Raw genomic sequence first — 17,554 nt, forward strand, 5'->3', positions numbered from 1 at the left:
CCTGGTATTCCGTCAGGGCCTGGGCCTTTCTCGGGCTGATCCTTTGCAGCACGTTCCTCACCTCAGCTGTGGTGATGTTGCTGACTGGGGGGTCTTTGGGGGAGGGAGGGACTCGGGAGGGGGTGGTGGTGTTGGACCCCTCAAAACGCGCATAAAAGGCATTCAGAGTGTCCGGGAGCGCTGGGTCTGCAGAGCACTGTGCTACATTGTTTTTGTAGTCCGTGATGCATTTGATGCCCCTCCACATGCTCCGTGGGTTGTTAGATTGGGGTGGCCTTGAACCTTATCGTTTCCAATATGATTGGAGCATTTTTATGTTTGATCCCTGTGTAATTCTTAAATTGACCCCTACCTGGCTACCTATTGAAAATTCAAGTGGCAAGTCAGTTTTTTCAAAAGAGTAATGTCTAAGGGGTATTAGTGCCAAATTTGGTGCTTGTATCACCATTTGTAGTATTCCTTTTTAAATATTCTTTTATCTGCTGCATTATTAAGGATCCTGATACTTTGTGTCTTACTGCATGGTTTTTAGACGTAAACACTAAGTTTTAGGCAACGTTGCCACGTCTTTTGTACAAACGTGTTTTGGAGGATCCGTGGGAACCGCTGAAATGATCTTGTATCAAATGACTGGCTCCTTGATGAGACTCACACAAGGAGAACTATTTGAATTGTGTCAAATGTAGCCATCTATCTACCGCAGACATGGACATCCACTTCACCTTCTTCAGCCACTGGGGTCCTCAGCACTAAGGCACCTGCTTGCAGGATCATGCAGAGGAACGAGCTACATGGCCAAAAATGTCACAACTGACATTCTCTCGTGTCCCCATGCAAGTGACAGTCCTCATCTCAGTCTCCCTCATAACCGCTCACTTGACATAAAGACATAGTGATACATGAGGATCCTACAAAGAGACATAACACCAAATATATCTAGTCATCACCTTAGGTAGCTGGTTCCAAGTCTCGCAACCATGCATTAAGACAGAAAGTACCAGGATCCGAAAGACTTACACCTCTGTACTCCTACAAAGATGTTGGCATCCCCAAATACCTCTGTCCATTGACATCATGACTCCATAAGCTTTTACCATGTGTCTCCCGATCTCAAAGGATGAGGACTGAGACTCATGAAAATCACTGCAGAAGTACTGAGTTCCAGTGATATCATGAATATGAAAGAGAGTTCAACACTTTCACCTTGTACAAACATACTTTTGATGGCCAAGTCTGGAAAGTCATTGAAAGCTTTGATCTTGATATTGATCCAGGGCAATTGAAAACAAAGACACTCCAACTACTCAGCTGCTACTCGAGTGTTGAAATGAGAGTATCCATTGATTCTGGAAAGATCAAAACATTGTCTGAGAAGTCAAGGTCAGTAAACCTCTCCTTGCCAAGAAATGCACCTAACCCACTGTTGTCCACAACGCTACCTAACACCCAGCCGATGCACATCCTTGATGAATGCCAGTATTCACTGGGAAAGATTCAGAGCTTCCACCTCCACGCCATGCAGCTCCCAGTATCTGTGTATAGACTGGCCCTGGGCAAATTTAGACCCTTTTAGAGGTGTTCAAGAACCCTTAATAAAAAATAAAACAAAAAAACGGTAGTAAGTACTCATAATGTTGCAGCTGCATTTTTTTGGTAGCCTGTAGTAGACTAGATGGTGACAAGTAAATTTCCATGTTGGTGGTCCATCTGGAAGAGAAGAATCAGCACCAGTATGATGGTGGATTTAATGGAGTAGATTAACAATATGACAAAGGTAATTCAGCAAATAAAATAGTTAAATGTTCTGAGAATGCAGGGTCGAACTGGCTGTTATTATTACGACTACGACTGGTTATCTCCAGCTTCAGCTGCGGCATAAAGCGCTGCTCCTTAGCAAAACAAGAATCAGTTTTAGCTCAAAGCTATAAAGAACCAGTGCTTTGTAGCAGCCAGGTCTTCCAGTGGAATCAGTGACAGTCAGCCATGATGCAACTTTATCGATTCTTTGGGGGAAAAAAATGAAAGAAAGAAGAAAAAAGTTACAGAGCAGTGCTAGATATGTTTTACATGATGGAAATTGTCAAAATATAACAATGCTAAAATACCCTCAGCCATATGAGCATTGTGTGCTTTATAATTTTCAGTTGTTTAATTCATTATTAAGATCATATTGGCCTCCGTACAATTTTTACATGTTCAATAAAGCCCCTCCATCAATGAAAACCAATATTTACGTTTTAATGGCATCTGAAGGAGGCCTTGTGTGTTCAATCCAATCCAATCCAATCCAGCTTTATTTATAAAGCGCTTTAAAATCACCCACAGGGTCCAAAGTGCTGTACAATAAGACAATAAAATACTTTAAAAAACGCAATAAATACATTAAAATAAAAAAATACATTTAAAATGCACACAGCTCAACAGGCACAGCATTTCACTCGGTGTTAAAAGCCAATGAAAAGAGATGAGTTTTTAAAAGTGATTTAAAATGCACAAGTGATGAGGCCTGTCTAATATGCAGTGGCAGATCATTCCAAAGATTTGGTGCTGCCACAGCAAAAGCCTGGTCCGTCAGAAGCACTGTCAGAAGCAGCTGGTCCGCCGACCTGAGTGACCGGATGGGATTATAAAAGTATAACAACTCAGAGAGATAAGATGGGGCAAGTCCATTTAGAGATTTAAAAGCAAATAAAAGAATTTTAAAATGGATTCTAAAACAAATGGGTAGCCAATGAAGTGAGGCCAAGACAGGTGAAATGTGTGCACATATATGAGCTATTGAGAAGAGCAGAAGTTGTGCAAATCAAGGAATATTTGTGGATCACCCTCTGTGCATTTGCAGGTATCAGGACAGACGGAAGCCACTCCTTAGTAAAAGGCACATGGCAGCTTGGAGTTTGCCAAAAGGCACCTGAAGGACTCTCAGACCATGAGAAACAAAATTCTCTGGTCTGAATACAAAGACTGAACTCCTTGGAGTGAAAGCCGGATGTCGTGTTTGGAGGAAACCAGGCACCATCCCTACAGTGGAGCATGGTGGTGGCAGCATCATGATGTGGGGATGTTTTTCAGCAGCATGAACTAGAAGACTAGTCAGGATTGAGGGAAAGATGAATGTAGCAATGTACAGAGACATCACTGATGAAAACCTGCTCCAGAGCGCTCTTGACCTCAGACTGGGATGGCGGTTCATCTTTCAGCAAGACAATGACCCAAAGCACACAGCCAAGATATCAAGGGAGTGGCTTCAGGACACCTTTGTGAATGTCCTTGAGTGGCCCAGCCAGAGCCCAGACCTGAATCTGATTGAACATCTCTGGAGAGATCTGAAAATGGCTGTGCACCGACGCTCCCCATCCAACCTGATGGAGCTTGGGAGGTGCTGCAAAGAGGAATGGGCAAAACTGCCCAAAAATATATGCGCCAAGCTTGTGGCATCATATTCAAGAAAACGTGAGGCTGTAATTGCTGCCAAAGGTGCATCAACAAAATATTGAGCAAAGATAGATAGATAGTGCCTACTGACACTGGACTGGGACAATGCAGATGAAGTGTCTTATCTAAATACCCAGACGGGCAGCCTGAAGCACACACCTGGAATTGAACCCTGAGCTATATGCAGGGAGTCCAGGGGCCTCATGTACAAAGACTTGTGTGGATTTCCTACTGAAACATGGTGTACCCTAAAAACCCAGAAGCTGTCATACACACAAAAATATCCAGATGTATCAAAGCGTGCATACACAGAGATCCAAGCACATTCTGTTTGTACATCCTAATCAACGTGGAATTGAGTGCAGATGCAGATGTACCAAACTCCTCCCTTTCCACGCCCCATTTAAATATGCAAATTAATTTACATAGGCCCTGGGAGCTGGGATTCCCCATGCCATCAGATCAGTCAACATGAACACAGAAAAGAAATTATACCTAGTGTGAGCTACAGATGACTGGAAATTAAGTGGAGACACAGAGGGATATTTTATTTGGTACCCTATCAAACAAAATACACATGAAAAGGAAAAAATTAGTGGGAGCGTGTGTGTGAGGCCATAAACGCTGTGGGCTCAGAGCAGTGCACACATGCTGAAGTTAAAAAAGAATGAGGTGTGCCACTGCTGACACTGTGTGACTTTCACATTACCCACGTGTTTATTGACAAATATTGAATGCAAAGAGACAGTCTGGAGGTGGGGGGGTGGGGGGCTGTTAAGAAGCACTACAGCTCCAGTTTCACCATAAAAAAAACCCATTAATAATAATAACAAAAAAACATATTTGAATGCGCGCATGCCAAAATGTGCCTGCACTGGTTTTCATTTGGAGCAATAACACAAACACACTATTTACTCACCAAGCAGCCACCCATCGCACACCGCGCCAACCTCTAGCCTGTTCCCAATCCAACCCAATGCACTTGCGCATCACATATGATTTGAACATTGATGGAATGAAAATGTTTCCTTTTAACAAAAACAAATTCATCACGTGATGGCACCTTTATAGCAATATGTGTGCAGTCAATAGCTCCGATTATATTAGGGAAACCGGGTCTAGCTGCAAATTACACTTTAATGTTAGAAAGTGGTGTACCTGGATGACATTCAAATGATTGCATTCCACACAGCTGGCATGGCTCGACTCAAGGTTGACTGGCACACTCCTGACCGACTGGCCAGTTCATGTTGGAATGCTCCTGTTGCCAGGACGTCCAGCGTGGTCAGCACCTGTGTGCGCACAGACAACCCCTTGCTCCTCGCCGTATTGCACTCTAGGCCCCGCCAAAGTTCTGTGCACAACTCCAGTAACACTGGCCTTGGTAAACAAAATCGACTTATGAGCCAATTATCATAATTTGCACGTAAATCCTCGTATTCCCTGAATACACACTCAGATCGGATTGCACCATTTGCAAGGTCTTCTAACAACGCTAACACAGCCATTGTTCGTGTCATTTTCCTCATCACTTTACGCATGCTTTTATATTAGGGGTGCCGGAAAAAATCGATTCATGTGCTCAGGAGGGAGCACAACACACATGCAATACACATGTGTGTTGCTTTGCCACACACCGCACTTGTGGGGGCACTTAGACAAATTTCACATCCAGATCGACAGTGATCGTCTGCTGACTGTTTTCATGATGACAGTGCGAATGACCACACACTTTCTAAGTGTCAGGCGAGCGTTGTTTGATGTTCGTGTGTCACCTGGAATTTGGCAGAGATCTGCCGCGAGAGGGATCGAATGGGCTCTCACAGCGCACACTCTGTCTTTCGGCGGCTGGTGTGCGTGAATAGTTGTAGCGACAGGTGTACGAGGCATTAGAGGCAGCTCCAATTTTTTACAAATGGCATGCAATTTCTCCTTTATGCCCTTGTCGGCTTCAATCGTGTTATGTGTGAAGGGGCCCTAAACCCCTGCTTCTATCAAAAATGATTCCTGCCATTGTTGTCCACACACTCTGGCCAGTCTGCACTCTTTTCTTCATCTGTCTACAACACTCTCCATTACTTTTGAACAGTTGAGGCCAAGTATTTAAACTCACCTTCACCACCTTTACTTCATGTAACCATCTATTTCACTGTGCTCCCTCTCATTCACACATGTATTTCATCTCACTCTGAGTGACTTTCATTCCCCTTCTCTCCACAGCATACCTGCACCTCTCCAGGCTTGCATCAACCTGCTCCCTACACTTCCTAGAGATCATAATGTTCAGAGCTGATACTTGAGAAAATCCCACCTCCACGTTGAACTAATCCAGTATTCTTACTGCACAATTCACCAGTGTCACACTGTCTTCACATACTGTACATATATCGCTCAGCCTCCTCACATACTTTTCTGCCATGTCTGACTTCTCATACAGTGTTACAACTCATCTGTGCATCCTGTCTTAAACTTTCTTGAAATCCACAAACACACAATGCAATGCCTCCCCACCTTCCCATCAGCACTCTCTAAGCAAACATCAGCTCTGTAGCACTTTTTTCTCTGCATAAAACCATACTGCTGCTCACAGATCTTCGCCTCACTTCTCAGAGGAGCCATAACTTCAAGTTGTGGCTGGTTAACTGTAATTTTTTTCCTCCTCATGAAGCAACATGCAATACCCAATAATGACCAAATAATGTCATAAAATAACTTAATTAGAATATTGGCAAAATCTTTCAGACATTTTTTTACACACAAGCAAAAGTAACTCAGGTAAATCTCATTCTAGTTCATCTATTGTAGACGTTTCGACACTTTGTGTAGAATCTATTAGTGGTAAATCCAATTAAATGGGTAAGATTAATGACACACCCCTGTCTGCAAAAGTAAACATTGCACAAGAGAGAGAAAAAAGAGAGAGAGATAGAGAGAGAGAGAGAGAGAGAGAGAGAGAGAGAGAGAGAGAGAGAGAGAGAGAGCAACAAAAGTCGATGTCACTACCTGCAGAGAATCAGAACTGCATTCTGCCAAGGTACAGATCTGAGGATGGCTAGAAATAAATATCTGCAGTACTGAAAGCTCTCAAAAGTACAGATGTCTCTGTTATCTCTGCCAAAAAGACTGTAGTCACTGCTGTTTAGTTTTCAGCAGGTTACTTCACAAATACCATCATCATATTAATTAAATGTGGTGCAGTTGCACCTTCTGTGCAACTGCACCACATTTAGGCTCAGGTGAATCCAGGATTATTTTATTTTTCATAAAGTCTCACATTGATTTGTCTATTTGTAGTTTTGCAGAAAGATGCTCCCACCTGCAATAGTCATGCAGGGGGATTGTTGGGCCTTAGTAGAGGCGACCACTCCCCAAGTGTTCTGTAGTTCTTAAATTGAATTTGTGGAGAAGCTACATCTCTTGCTATCTGGCTGCCTGAACAAAATCACCAACTGATCAGAGGAATCTTGGTGAGACGACTAAGACCCTGACAGTCCCTCTCCACTGCAAATTCAAGGACTTGACTTTCGTCGAGGTGCCCCCCGGACCCACAACACACATCTGTGCAGTGTTACAGCGATGCCTGTCCTTACTGACGTTTCTCCAGACAGGTTCTCTGAAGCTCAGCCACAGTGACCAACATGTTCGTGGTCACCCCAACGTGCAAGATTTTGACACAAAAGGCTCATGCAGGAAAATGCTAAAACTAACCAGAACCTTAACCAGGACTAGGGATGGGTGTTGATAAGATTTTATCGATATCGATGCCATTATCGATTCCGCTTATCGATTTGATTCCTTATCGATTCCCTTATCGATACCTCTTGTGAATTTCTGTGTAATAAAAGTAGGCTTTACAGGTTTTCTATGTCAACAACATTTTAAATTGGTTACTGGATCCTTGATCTCTGGACATAAATAAAATAAATAAAATCTGTAGTTTTTGTCAAAAGCAATTCCTTTCAGACATTTCGGCATGAATGTCTCTCCATACCTCTGCATGTCAGCACAGGATGTCTCATTTTGGGAGGAAAAAAATGTTTTGATCGACTGCAGTTTGTTTGTGTTACAACGTTTGGAAAGAGGTGTCATTTGAATTAAACTGCATTTTGCTTTGAAGTTATTAATTCCAATTGGACTCTGTCGTTCTAACATGAGTCGGCAGAGAGCCGCGCAGCGTTTGGAGCTGTGTGAACAAAACGGAGAACGATTCTCATTTCTTTCTTCGACAGGAGTCCCACTTAGTAACTTTAATCCACACAAAAGTGACTCACAATTGACATATTCAGGGATGAAAGTGGTGAATAACAAAAAATGCTGAAACCCAAAATTACCCCCCCAACACCACCCGCATGAAAATTTTTAAATTTCAGAAGCTCAGAAATGCAATCTGGAGCTATTCCAGACAATAAACTGCAGTGAGTGCAGCAACCCATTTTGGTGAGAAAAAAAAACAAACTTTCCTTATTCAAATTCATTCCAGTAATATTCTGTTCTTACTAGGATGCAACAGTTTTCTAGCTTGGCAGATAGTTCTGGAGGAAATCACTGAAGAAATTAACAAATTGAAAATATGGTTTGACCAAAACAAATTGTCATTAAACTTAAATAAAACAGGGATGAAGTGGAGGTGTAAGAGTCACTAGGTGTTCACAGGAAACAGTTATTTATTTCTATATGTATTTATTTATTTATGTTCATTGTTAGTTGGTTTTATCTTTTCTGTTGTGTTCTGTTTTATCAGGTTCTTTTAGTCTCTCTCTAAAATTGTATTGTAGCATTATTAGTTATTATTACTACTATTGCTGTTGTTGTTGCTATTATTAACATATAAACGAAAAATTAAGATAAAGTGAAATAAAGCAAAGAACCAACTAAGCAGCAGATCAAAGCATTGCTTCATTTGGTTCAAGGTTCAAAGCAAAGCCGCGCTGCAGAAACGGTTGATTACAGACCCGCTGCAGGGTCTGTAATCAATGTAGAGAAATGATCATTTTACTGGCAAACACCCCCAAAAACAACAGCCACTCTGAAGGGCCGATAAGGGAATCATTAAGCAACTAGAAGCTCTCAGAGAATGCAAACCTCCGCCAAGGCCATGGGGTCACTGACGCCATAACATCTACATGCCGTGGAATCATTGAACCTAAAAAAGTCTAACAATGATGTTTGCTCAGTAGTAAAAAAATGTTTTATCTGCTGTGACTGGATAGCATGTATCCTTAGTGCTTGGCATCACAGTTTATTGCAACTTGCACCTTTCCCAGAAGCTACTGTCATCTGAGCACTGATATTGATATTGTATGTGCTTATAGACAAAAACAAGAGACAAAATTCAATTTATTATTCAACTAAACTGCAAATATATGAATTTTTTTAACATTTATGAAACACTTCTCTAAACAAGGCCATATGGTCACTGACCCTAAAGAGATTCCCTCCATGGCACAGTGATCTGTTTCTTTTTGTCTCTTTCTCTAAAATTGTATATAATAATCATTAGATTATTAATATATAAAAAAAAATAAATTTAAGAAATATTACAGTTTGAAAACAAATGCACCTGAACGTGATGACAGCTGCAACTGCTTAATGCTAACTTTTAACATTGAAAATGCCACAGACATGCTAACGCATTAGCATTGTGATCCGGATCACCACTAAAATTTAATCACTTGTTCCTCTTGTCATTTCCAACCACTGCACAAAATTTCAACAAAAATAAATTTAAGATATATTACAATTTGAAAACAAATGCACCCGAATGTGATGACAGCTGCAACTGCTTAATGCTAACTTTTAACATTGAAAATGCCATAGACATGCTAACGCGTTAGCATTGAGATCCGGATCATGATCCGGATCACCACTACAATTTAATAACTTGTTCCTCTTGTCATTTCAAACCACTCCACAAAATTTCATCAAAATCCGTTCAAAACTTTTTGAGTTATCCTGCTGAAAAACAGACAAACAAACGCAACCGAAAACATAACCTCCTTGGCGGAGGTAAAAAGGCTATTGATGTCGGTGGATCAAATCATTTCTTAACGATACCCGAAAACAACTGGTTTTCGATACCCATCCCTACCCGAAAAGAACCAGTTCCCAATACCCATCCCTAACCAGGACCCAAACATAGATGAGCGATCACTGAAGACTCAAGCAGACAGTTCTGTCTGTTACCAAAGAGAAATGACACAGTTGTGAAAAAAAAAGCATTTCCCCACGTGTCAGTGGCAGTCAACGAGGCTACCTAAATGATCACACAGTGACGCGTAGGGACACTGACCTGATATCAAAATGTGATGGGCTGGGAGTCAGAATGTATTGCACACACACACAGACACACACGCCTGATCAGTATATAACGTCCTCCATTGATGTTATCAAGTTAGTCTGGCATCAGACATGACATCCAGAGGAGAGCCAGGTGAGCAAAATTTCCTATTTAAACCAGCAGACACAGAAAGAGGATGTTCTTAAAGGTGCCATACATGACACACTAGCAGCAGCATCTCAAGACCAAAACATCCAGGTTTTTATTTATTTATTTGCATCTGAATATGGTTTTCGGGCTGTGCAGTGCCTCAATGGTTGGCACTACTGCCTCACAGCAAGAAACTCTTGGGATTGCTTCCAACCTGATCGTTTCTGTGTGGAATCTGCATGTTCTCCCCGTGTTTGCAGGGGTTCCCTCTGGGTGCTATGGCTTCCTCCCACTTCTAAAGACATATAGGTTAGAGGTTAGATGGATTGACGACTGAAAATTGACCAGGGGTGTGCATCCAAGTGTGAAGATGTTTGTCCGTATTTGACCCAAAGACTGGCATCCTGTCCAGGGTGTACCTCACCCTCTCACCCAATGACTGATGGGTTTTGCGTTGTCTGGAGGCAGGAATGGTATGTGTCCCTAAGGTCAGTGGTGGGCACAGCTAACTGGAAGGTTAGCTTCAGTAACAATTAATCTGCAAACTGAAAATGTAACTTTTATAACACTACGAAGTCTGTTACAAAAGTATCCAACCTTTTTATTTTTTTCAAAAACCTGATGGATTTGAATCACGTGTGCTTGCATGAGCCAACCTTGAACCTTCGTGCGCATGCGTTATTTTTTTCACGTCTGTCGGTTGCGTCATTTGCTTGTAAGCAGCCTTTGTGTGAGGGTGGGTGGAGTCTCTCGTCGTTTTTTTCTTTGCAAGGAAATGGCGGAACGACTGGAGCAGCGCGACTGCATCAAATTTTGCCACAAACTGGGCGAAAGCCAGGTGGAAACCATTCGGATTATTCAGATGGCTTTCGGTGATGATCCTCTGGTCATCATACAGATTAAGGAGCGGTACAACCGGTTTAAAGACGTCCGCACAACGGTGGAGTGCGCACTGCGCTCCGATCGGCATCAACACGCTGAAACGACCGGATCATTTCCAAAGTGAATGCTGTGGTGATGTGGGACCGTCGTGTGACTATCCGAGAAATTGCGGAAGAGGTGGACATCAGCACTTTTTCGGCACATTCCACTGTGAAAGAAGATTCTGCCATGAAAAGAGTGGCGGCGAAATTCATCGGCACGAAGCTGATGGCGCAGCAACAGCGCCTCCGTGATGAAGCCTCACAGGACATGCCCTGACATGTCCAGCTTGTCCAAAATTTCTCAGATAGTCACACGACTGAAAAGCCTCCGAAAGCTGTCTGAATCTTCCGAATGGTTGACGAGCTGGGCATGTCACAACATGTCCTGTGAGACTTCAACACGGAGGCTTCAGCACGGTGGATCACACGACGGTCCCACATCACCACAGCATTCACTCTGGAAATGATCCGGTCCTTTCAGCATGTTGATGCCGACCAGAGAGCAGCGCGCTCTCCACCGTTGTGCAGACGTCTTTAAACCGGTTGTACCGCTCCTTAATCTGTGTGATGCCCAGAGGATCGTCACCGAAAGCCATCTGAATAATCCGAATGGTTTCCACCTGGCTGTCGCCCAGTTTGTGGCAAAATTTGATGCAGTCGCGCTGCTCCAGTCGTTCCGCCATTTCCTTGCAAAGAAAAAATGACGAGAGACTACACCCACCCTCACACAAAGGCTGCTTATAAGCAAATGACGCAACCGACAGGCGTGAAAAAAATCACTCATGCGCATGAAGGTTCAAGGTTGGCTCATGCAAGCACACGTGATTCAAATCCATCAGGTTTTTGAAAAAAATAAAAAGGTCGGATACTTTTCTAACAGACCTCGTAAACTGATTAACCACAAAAAAATTTAGTGGAAGTTACCGCTAACTTTTAATATTGACTCAGTCACGGCCACATCTACTGATAAGCCAGTTTTGAGTCCAAGCGCCGCAGGGGCTGCTGGGTAAATTCAAAGGTCAAGTCACACAACCCACGCATCCCCAAGGTCACAAACACAAAACGAGCACATGGAAAATAACTAAATAAAAAATAAAAACCCAAACACTGTCATGATCTTTGTCAAAATAAAAATAAAAAATCGCAGTGTTAGAAGTCCCAGTTTATCGCTATATTATATATTTATAAACCATCAGCGGAGCCACGGCTCACCCGTAATGCATTTACAAACACAAAACAAATGCACAAAAAATAAATAATACAAATGCTGACTTTTGAGCTGCTTACAGGCCGTTTTTGTCCACAGTATAACTTCTTTGGGTTCTATGTTGCAACAACAGCAGCGTCTTAGTACTTCTGTGCTTTGACCTGTGAACCGGAACTGTTAGCTAGTTCTCTGTGCATGTACGCTACGGGAGCTCATCTTGACAGAACACCGGCCTAACTGTTGCAGACACACGACAGACAGGAACCAACATGTATAATTTCAGAGTTTACAAACGTTTTTGACCGTTAAATTTACTCACTTTTCCAGCAAAAACAAAAAAAACAAAAAAATGTTAGCAGATTGAAAGTTAGCAGGACTAAATTTAGCAGAAACTAATTGGTTGGCTGATGGCTTTCAAAGTTATCTGAAAAACTAATCCGCGAATGAAAAAGTTAGCTTCACTAATTAATTAGTGGTTAGTGGATTAGCGGAACTGTGCCCACCACTGCCTAAAGTTAAAAAGAAGTCCACAGGCCATAGAGCTTTTTCTTACTGTGCACCTGTTATGTTTCTGTGAAGGCTCTCAGTTGTCCAGGTGGTTTCCATAGTAGAGAAGGGTGAATCTTCAACTGGACTGGGTTGCTTGACACGAGGACGTTTCACTTCTAATTGCAGAAGCTTCCTGCCCCTTGTAGAGAACTACAGGGGTCAAGACAGAAGACTCTCTACAAGAGTCAAGATAGAGGTCAGACTACCAGAGCAAGAAGTTTAGCTGAGGAAGCTTCTGCGATTAGAAGCGAAACGTCCTCGCATCAAGCAACCCAGTCCAGTCGAAGATTCAAGCTTCTCTACTACGTGCACCTGTTATGTGAAACAATCTGACTACTGAGATAAAATAGTCTGAATCTCTGAAGACATTCAAATCCAGATTAAAGACCCATCCGTTTTTCCCTTCATATGACTAACATGTTATACTGAACCATTTTTCCTCCCCTTATTCACAGGTATTATACCAAAACGCTCCATTACTTATGCAACCCATCATCTTGGCTTTTATATTGTTAATTAATTTATATCAAGTTGTAGAGATTTGCTTTCAGTTTGAGTTTAAGGAAGATTTTATATATATATATATATATATATATATATATATATATATATATATATATATATATATATATATATATATATATATATATATATATATATATATATATATATATATATATTTGAAATGGCATAAACAAATTTAAGTGTGTGAAATAAAGTGTTCCAATACTTTTGGAGGGCACAGTATGTTGTCAACCCAGTCTCACTTTTTTTCCGTGCCCCTGCCACAAAAAGCGCCCGCTTTTCGTGACATGTTTATTTTGCTATTTATTATCTTCCCCTTCTCTTAACTCTAACCATAGTGCAAGAGTTTACCCTCCACTAACGTTAACCATGACCCCCCTTTTGCCCCACAGTCAAAAAACTGACTCATTAGATAAACTCAATTCATATATATATATATATATATATATATAAAATTTAATTTAGTTGGGACTACTTATATTTATTAGTGTTGTGTGGGCCGCTGAAGAGGAGGTACTGCTGGCCCACTACCACCAGAGGGCGCCCTGCTTGGAGTGCGGGCTCCAAGCACGAGAGTGCGCCAGACCCAGAGGAAGTGACAGCTGTCACTCATTACTCCAGCTGTCACTCATCTACACCACCATATAAGCCGGACTGCAACTCCACCTCCCCGCCGAGAAATCGACTACCAGTACCAAGGTAATTTCTCTGCTGACTGACACATTGTGTAACCAACTGAACTTCTATTGCAGCCGTTTTCCTGAAGTGTTGCCTTGTCTGGAGGATTGGCGTTTGGTGTGACAGTGACGGCTTCACCTCGCACCCCCTCCCAGATAAGTGGTTGATCAGGAGCTGCACGAGTGTGTGTGATTTGGAGGTGGAGGTGCTCCCTCCTAACGGTGTCTGGACTGTAAATTACTGAGTGTGCGGACTCACACTCATACATCATCTTTCTGTTTTCTGCCAGCAGTACCAGGGTCGACAGCCGAAGACAGAGGCCACCTGGGGACTCGGGACTTGGTGGCTCCGGTGTTCTTCAGACCGTTGGTGGTGGAGGCCGTGTGGGACGCGGCTTCTCTCTCGTCGGGCGTCTTCTATCTTCGAGCCTGCCCACACGTCACCTGGTGTTTATTGACTGTGAAAATTACGACACATTTCGTTGTGTATTATCACAACATTAAATTGTTACCTTTTGGCTTACTCATTGTCCGTTCATTTGCGCCCCCTGTTGTGGGTCCGTGCTACGACACCTTCCCAACAATTAGCTGGAAATCCTGCCCATAATTAAATTGAGTTCATCCAATGAGTCATTTGTTTGAGTGATACACTCAAAAAACTGACTCATTGGATTGGATTCTATCTAATAAATATACGAGGGCTGTCAATAAAGTAACGGTCCTTTTTATTTTTTTCAAAAACTATATGGATTTCATTCATATGTTTTTACGTCAGACATGCTTGAACCCTCGTGCGCATGCGTGAGTTTTTCCACGCCTGTCGGTGACGTCATTCGCCTGTGAGCACTCCTTGTGGGAGAAGTCGTCCAGCCCCTCGTCGGAATTCCTTTGTCTGAGAAGTTGCTGAGAGACTGGCGCGTTGTTTGATCAAAATTTTTTCTAAACCTGTGAGACACATCGAAGTGGACACGGTTCGAAAATTAAGCTGGTTTTCAGTGAAAATTTTAACGGCTGATGAGAGATTTTGAGGTGATTCTGTCGCTTTAAGGACTTCCCACGGTGTGAGACGTCGCTCAGCGCTCTCAGCCGCCGTCGTCAGCCTGTTCAAGCTGAAAACCTCCACATTTCAGGCTCTATTGATCCAGGACGTCGTGAGAGAACAGAGAAGTTTCAGAAGAAGTCGGTTTCAGCATTTTATCCAGATATTCCACTGTTAAAGGAGATTTTTTTAATGAAAGACGTGCGGACGGGTCCGCGCGTCGGGACGCAGCCGCCGCGACGCTCCGCCACAGGAAAAACACCTCTGTTGAAAGCCTTAAGGACAAGTTGGAACATGTCCTGCCTGTTAAACAATTTCTCATATACTCACTCCACTGAAAAGCCATCAAAAGCCGCCTGGATTTTACAAATGGTTATCAACACGGAGGTGTTTTTCCTGTGCCGCCGCACCGCGCGGCTGCGTCCCGACGCGTGGATCCGTCCGCACGTCTTTCATTAAAAAAAATCTCCTTTAACAGTGGAATATCCGGATAAAATGCTGAAACCGACTTCTTCTGAAACTTCTGTGTTCTCTCACGACGTCCTGGATCAATAGAGCCTGAAATGTGGAGGTTTTCAGCTTGAACAGGCTGACGACGGCGGCTGAGAGCGCTGAGCGACGTCTCGCACCGTGAGAAGTCCTTAAAGCGACAGAATCACCTCAAAATCTCTCATCAGCCGTTAAAATTTTCACTGAAAACCAGCTTAATTTTCGAACCGTGTCCACTTCGATGTGTCTCACAGGTTTAGAAAAAATTTTGATCAAACAACGCGCCAGTCTCTCAGCAACTTCTCAGACAAAGGAATTCCGACGAGGGGCTGGACGACTCCTCCCACAAGGAGTGCTCACAGGCGAATGACGTCACCGACAGGCGTGGAAAAACTCACGCATGCGCACGAGGGTTCAAGCATGTCTGACGTAAAAACATATGAATGAAATCCATATAGTTTTTGAAAAAAATAAAAAGGACCCTTACTTTATTGACAGCCCTCGTATGTAGTCCCAACTAAATTAAGTTACATTATCTTGCATGGATGCACTTTATTTGAGTAGGGCCTACATGTATTTATTAGAAGGAAATCCTGCACATATATTGAACTGAGTTTATCCAATGAGCCATTTTTTGAGTGCACATTTTGTAACCCCATCATGAAATGAATTCGTGCCCCCGTTAGGAAAAATGCCTCATTTTCATACCCCCATCACGAACCATAGATTAATGTACTTTTCAGAACCCAGTCCCACGAACTACCGTCAGGGGTTGGATTTGGCGCACTGTTGCCTCACAGTAAGAAAGTCATATACTTGATGCTTTCTGTGTGGAGTTTGCATGGTCTCCCGTTTGCGTGGGTTCCCTCCGGGTGCTCCGTCTTCCTCCCACTTCCGAAGACATGCAGGTTAGGTGAACATGGGAACTTTAAATTGCCCACAGATCTGCCTGCGTGTGTGAATGTGTTTGTCTGTCTGTATATGGACTTGCAATAGATGGGCTTCCCGTCCATGGTGTACCCTGCCTCACACCCTATGACTGCTGAGATTGCTCCCCCCAAAACACACACACACACAAACTGGTGAACTATCACTGGAGTAAGTAAGCCACAATACAAAATGAATTAACTGAATTCAATTAATAATAATCAGCTGTCTGTGCAGTGGTTTCTCTCTACAAACTTTAATATCTGTGTAAAGATGGTGAGATATATGAGCTTGCTGAAAAGGTTTGTTTGCAACATGAAAGCTGGCCAACTGAATGGATGAGAGAAATATGTAGCAAATTAAATTCATAGATTACCAACTGAATGATGAAGGAAAACAGATTTGGGCCATCCAAAATAAAAGTCAGAATATGTTGCATCTGATATTACGTTCACGTTCTGAAGTTGAACTGTATAGTCTCTGCTGTGTTTATAAGATGAGACAATATGCGTAAAAATAAAGCACGTTAAGCGGTGCGCAGGGGGAGCTGCGTGCGCGCGGTCCCATGGCGCAGCGCTGCAGCACCAAAGCGTCCATTGCGTCAAAACAGCCCGTTTGAGAATCCGCATCCCGGACGGAGCAGAAGCTCAAACAGACAGAGGAACTCACCGCGCTCGACGTGCGCTCTGACACACTCCAGCTGCTGCTCCGTGCTAATCTCTCCGATCACTATAAGCATGTAGTATCCGCTCCGGGTGAACGGAGCCCCGCGCCGCCGTCTGCCTCCTGCTCGGCGGTACCGGAGCCGCTCCTCGGTCCCGGCGGGCGGAGCAGTTAAGTCCTCGTCCTCCTCCAGCACCGGGAGCGCACCTCGTACTGGGATCTCCATGGCAACAAGCTCCGGAGCAAACGCTGGAGTTGGCTTCATCGCCATGACAACTGCCGCTGTGAGGGAGAGTTAATAGGATGTGGCGGGGTGAGCGAACTGCATGCTGGGAGGAGAGGTGAGGGAAGGGAAGGGGAGGTGAGGAGAGGAGAGCGCAAGTTGCTAAATTGGTTCCACTCCAGTGCTAGCAAGTTGCTTACAGCGTCATAAAAACCGTTTTTCCCGTGTGTCTGCTGCAAAGATGCGGATTAGCAGATGTAGGGGAGACCGGGCTTGTTTGTCACACTTTGTATATTAGATTTTTTCCTTCCCAAAAGCTTCCTGTAATCCGGTTGTTAAAATCTGACGTAACGCATCACGTGATAAATTTGTTTCCGGGTCCAAAGATCTGCAAGTTTACAATTAAAGTTACGTCTGTATGATTCTTTAAAGGATCTACACTTTGTTTAGTTTGTGTTTACAGTGTGCGC

At 43.2% G+C, this 17,554-nt stretch overlaps 1 protein-coding gene across 1 annotated transcript in view; it reads right to left on the bottom strand.

Moving 5' to 3' along the window:
• map1ab (microtubule-associated protein 1Ab) overlaps positions 1-17,147 on the bottom strand; it is a 267,674-nt gene extending 250,527 nt beyond the window's left edge. Inside the window, exon 1 of the mRNA XM_034175452.1 lies at positions 16,868-17,147. Coding sequence (XP_034031343.1) covers positions 16,868-17,132 — 265 coding nt within the window. The 5' untranslated portion in view covers positions 17,133-17,147. The remainder of the gene's footprint in view (positions 1-16,867) is intronic.
• Between the last annotated feature and the right edge of the window lie 407 nt (positions 17,148-17,554).

Source organism: Thalassophryne amazonica, chromosome 8, assembly GCF_902500255.1.
Source record: "Thalassophryne amazonica chromosome 8, fThaAma1.1, whole genome shotgun sequence".
Lineage (NCBI taxonomy): Eukaryota > Metazoa > Chordata > Actinopteri > Batrachoidiformes > Batrachoididae > Thalassophryne > Thalassophryne amazonica.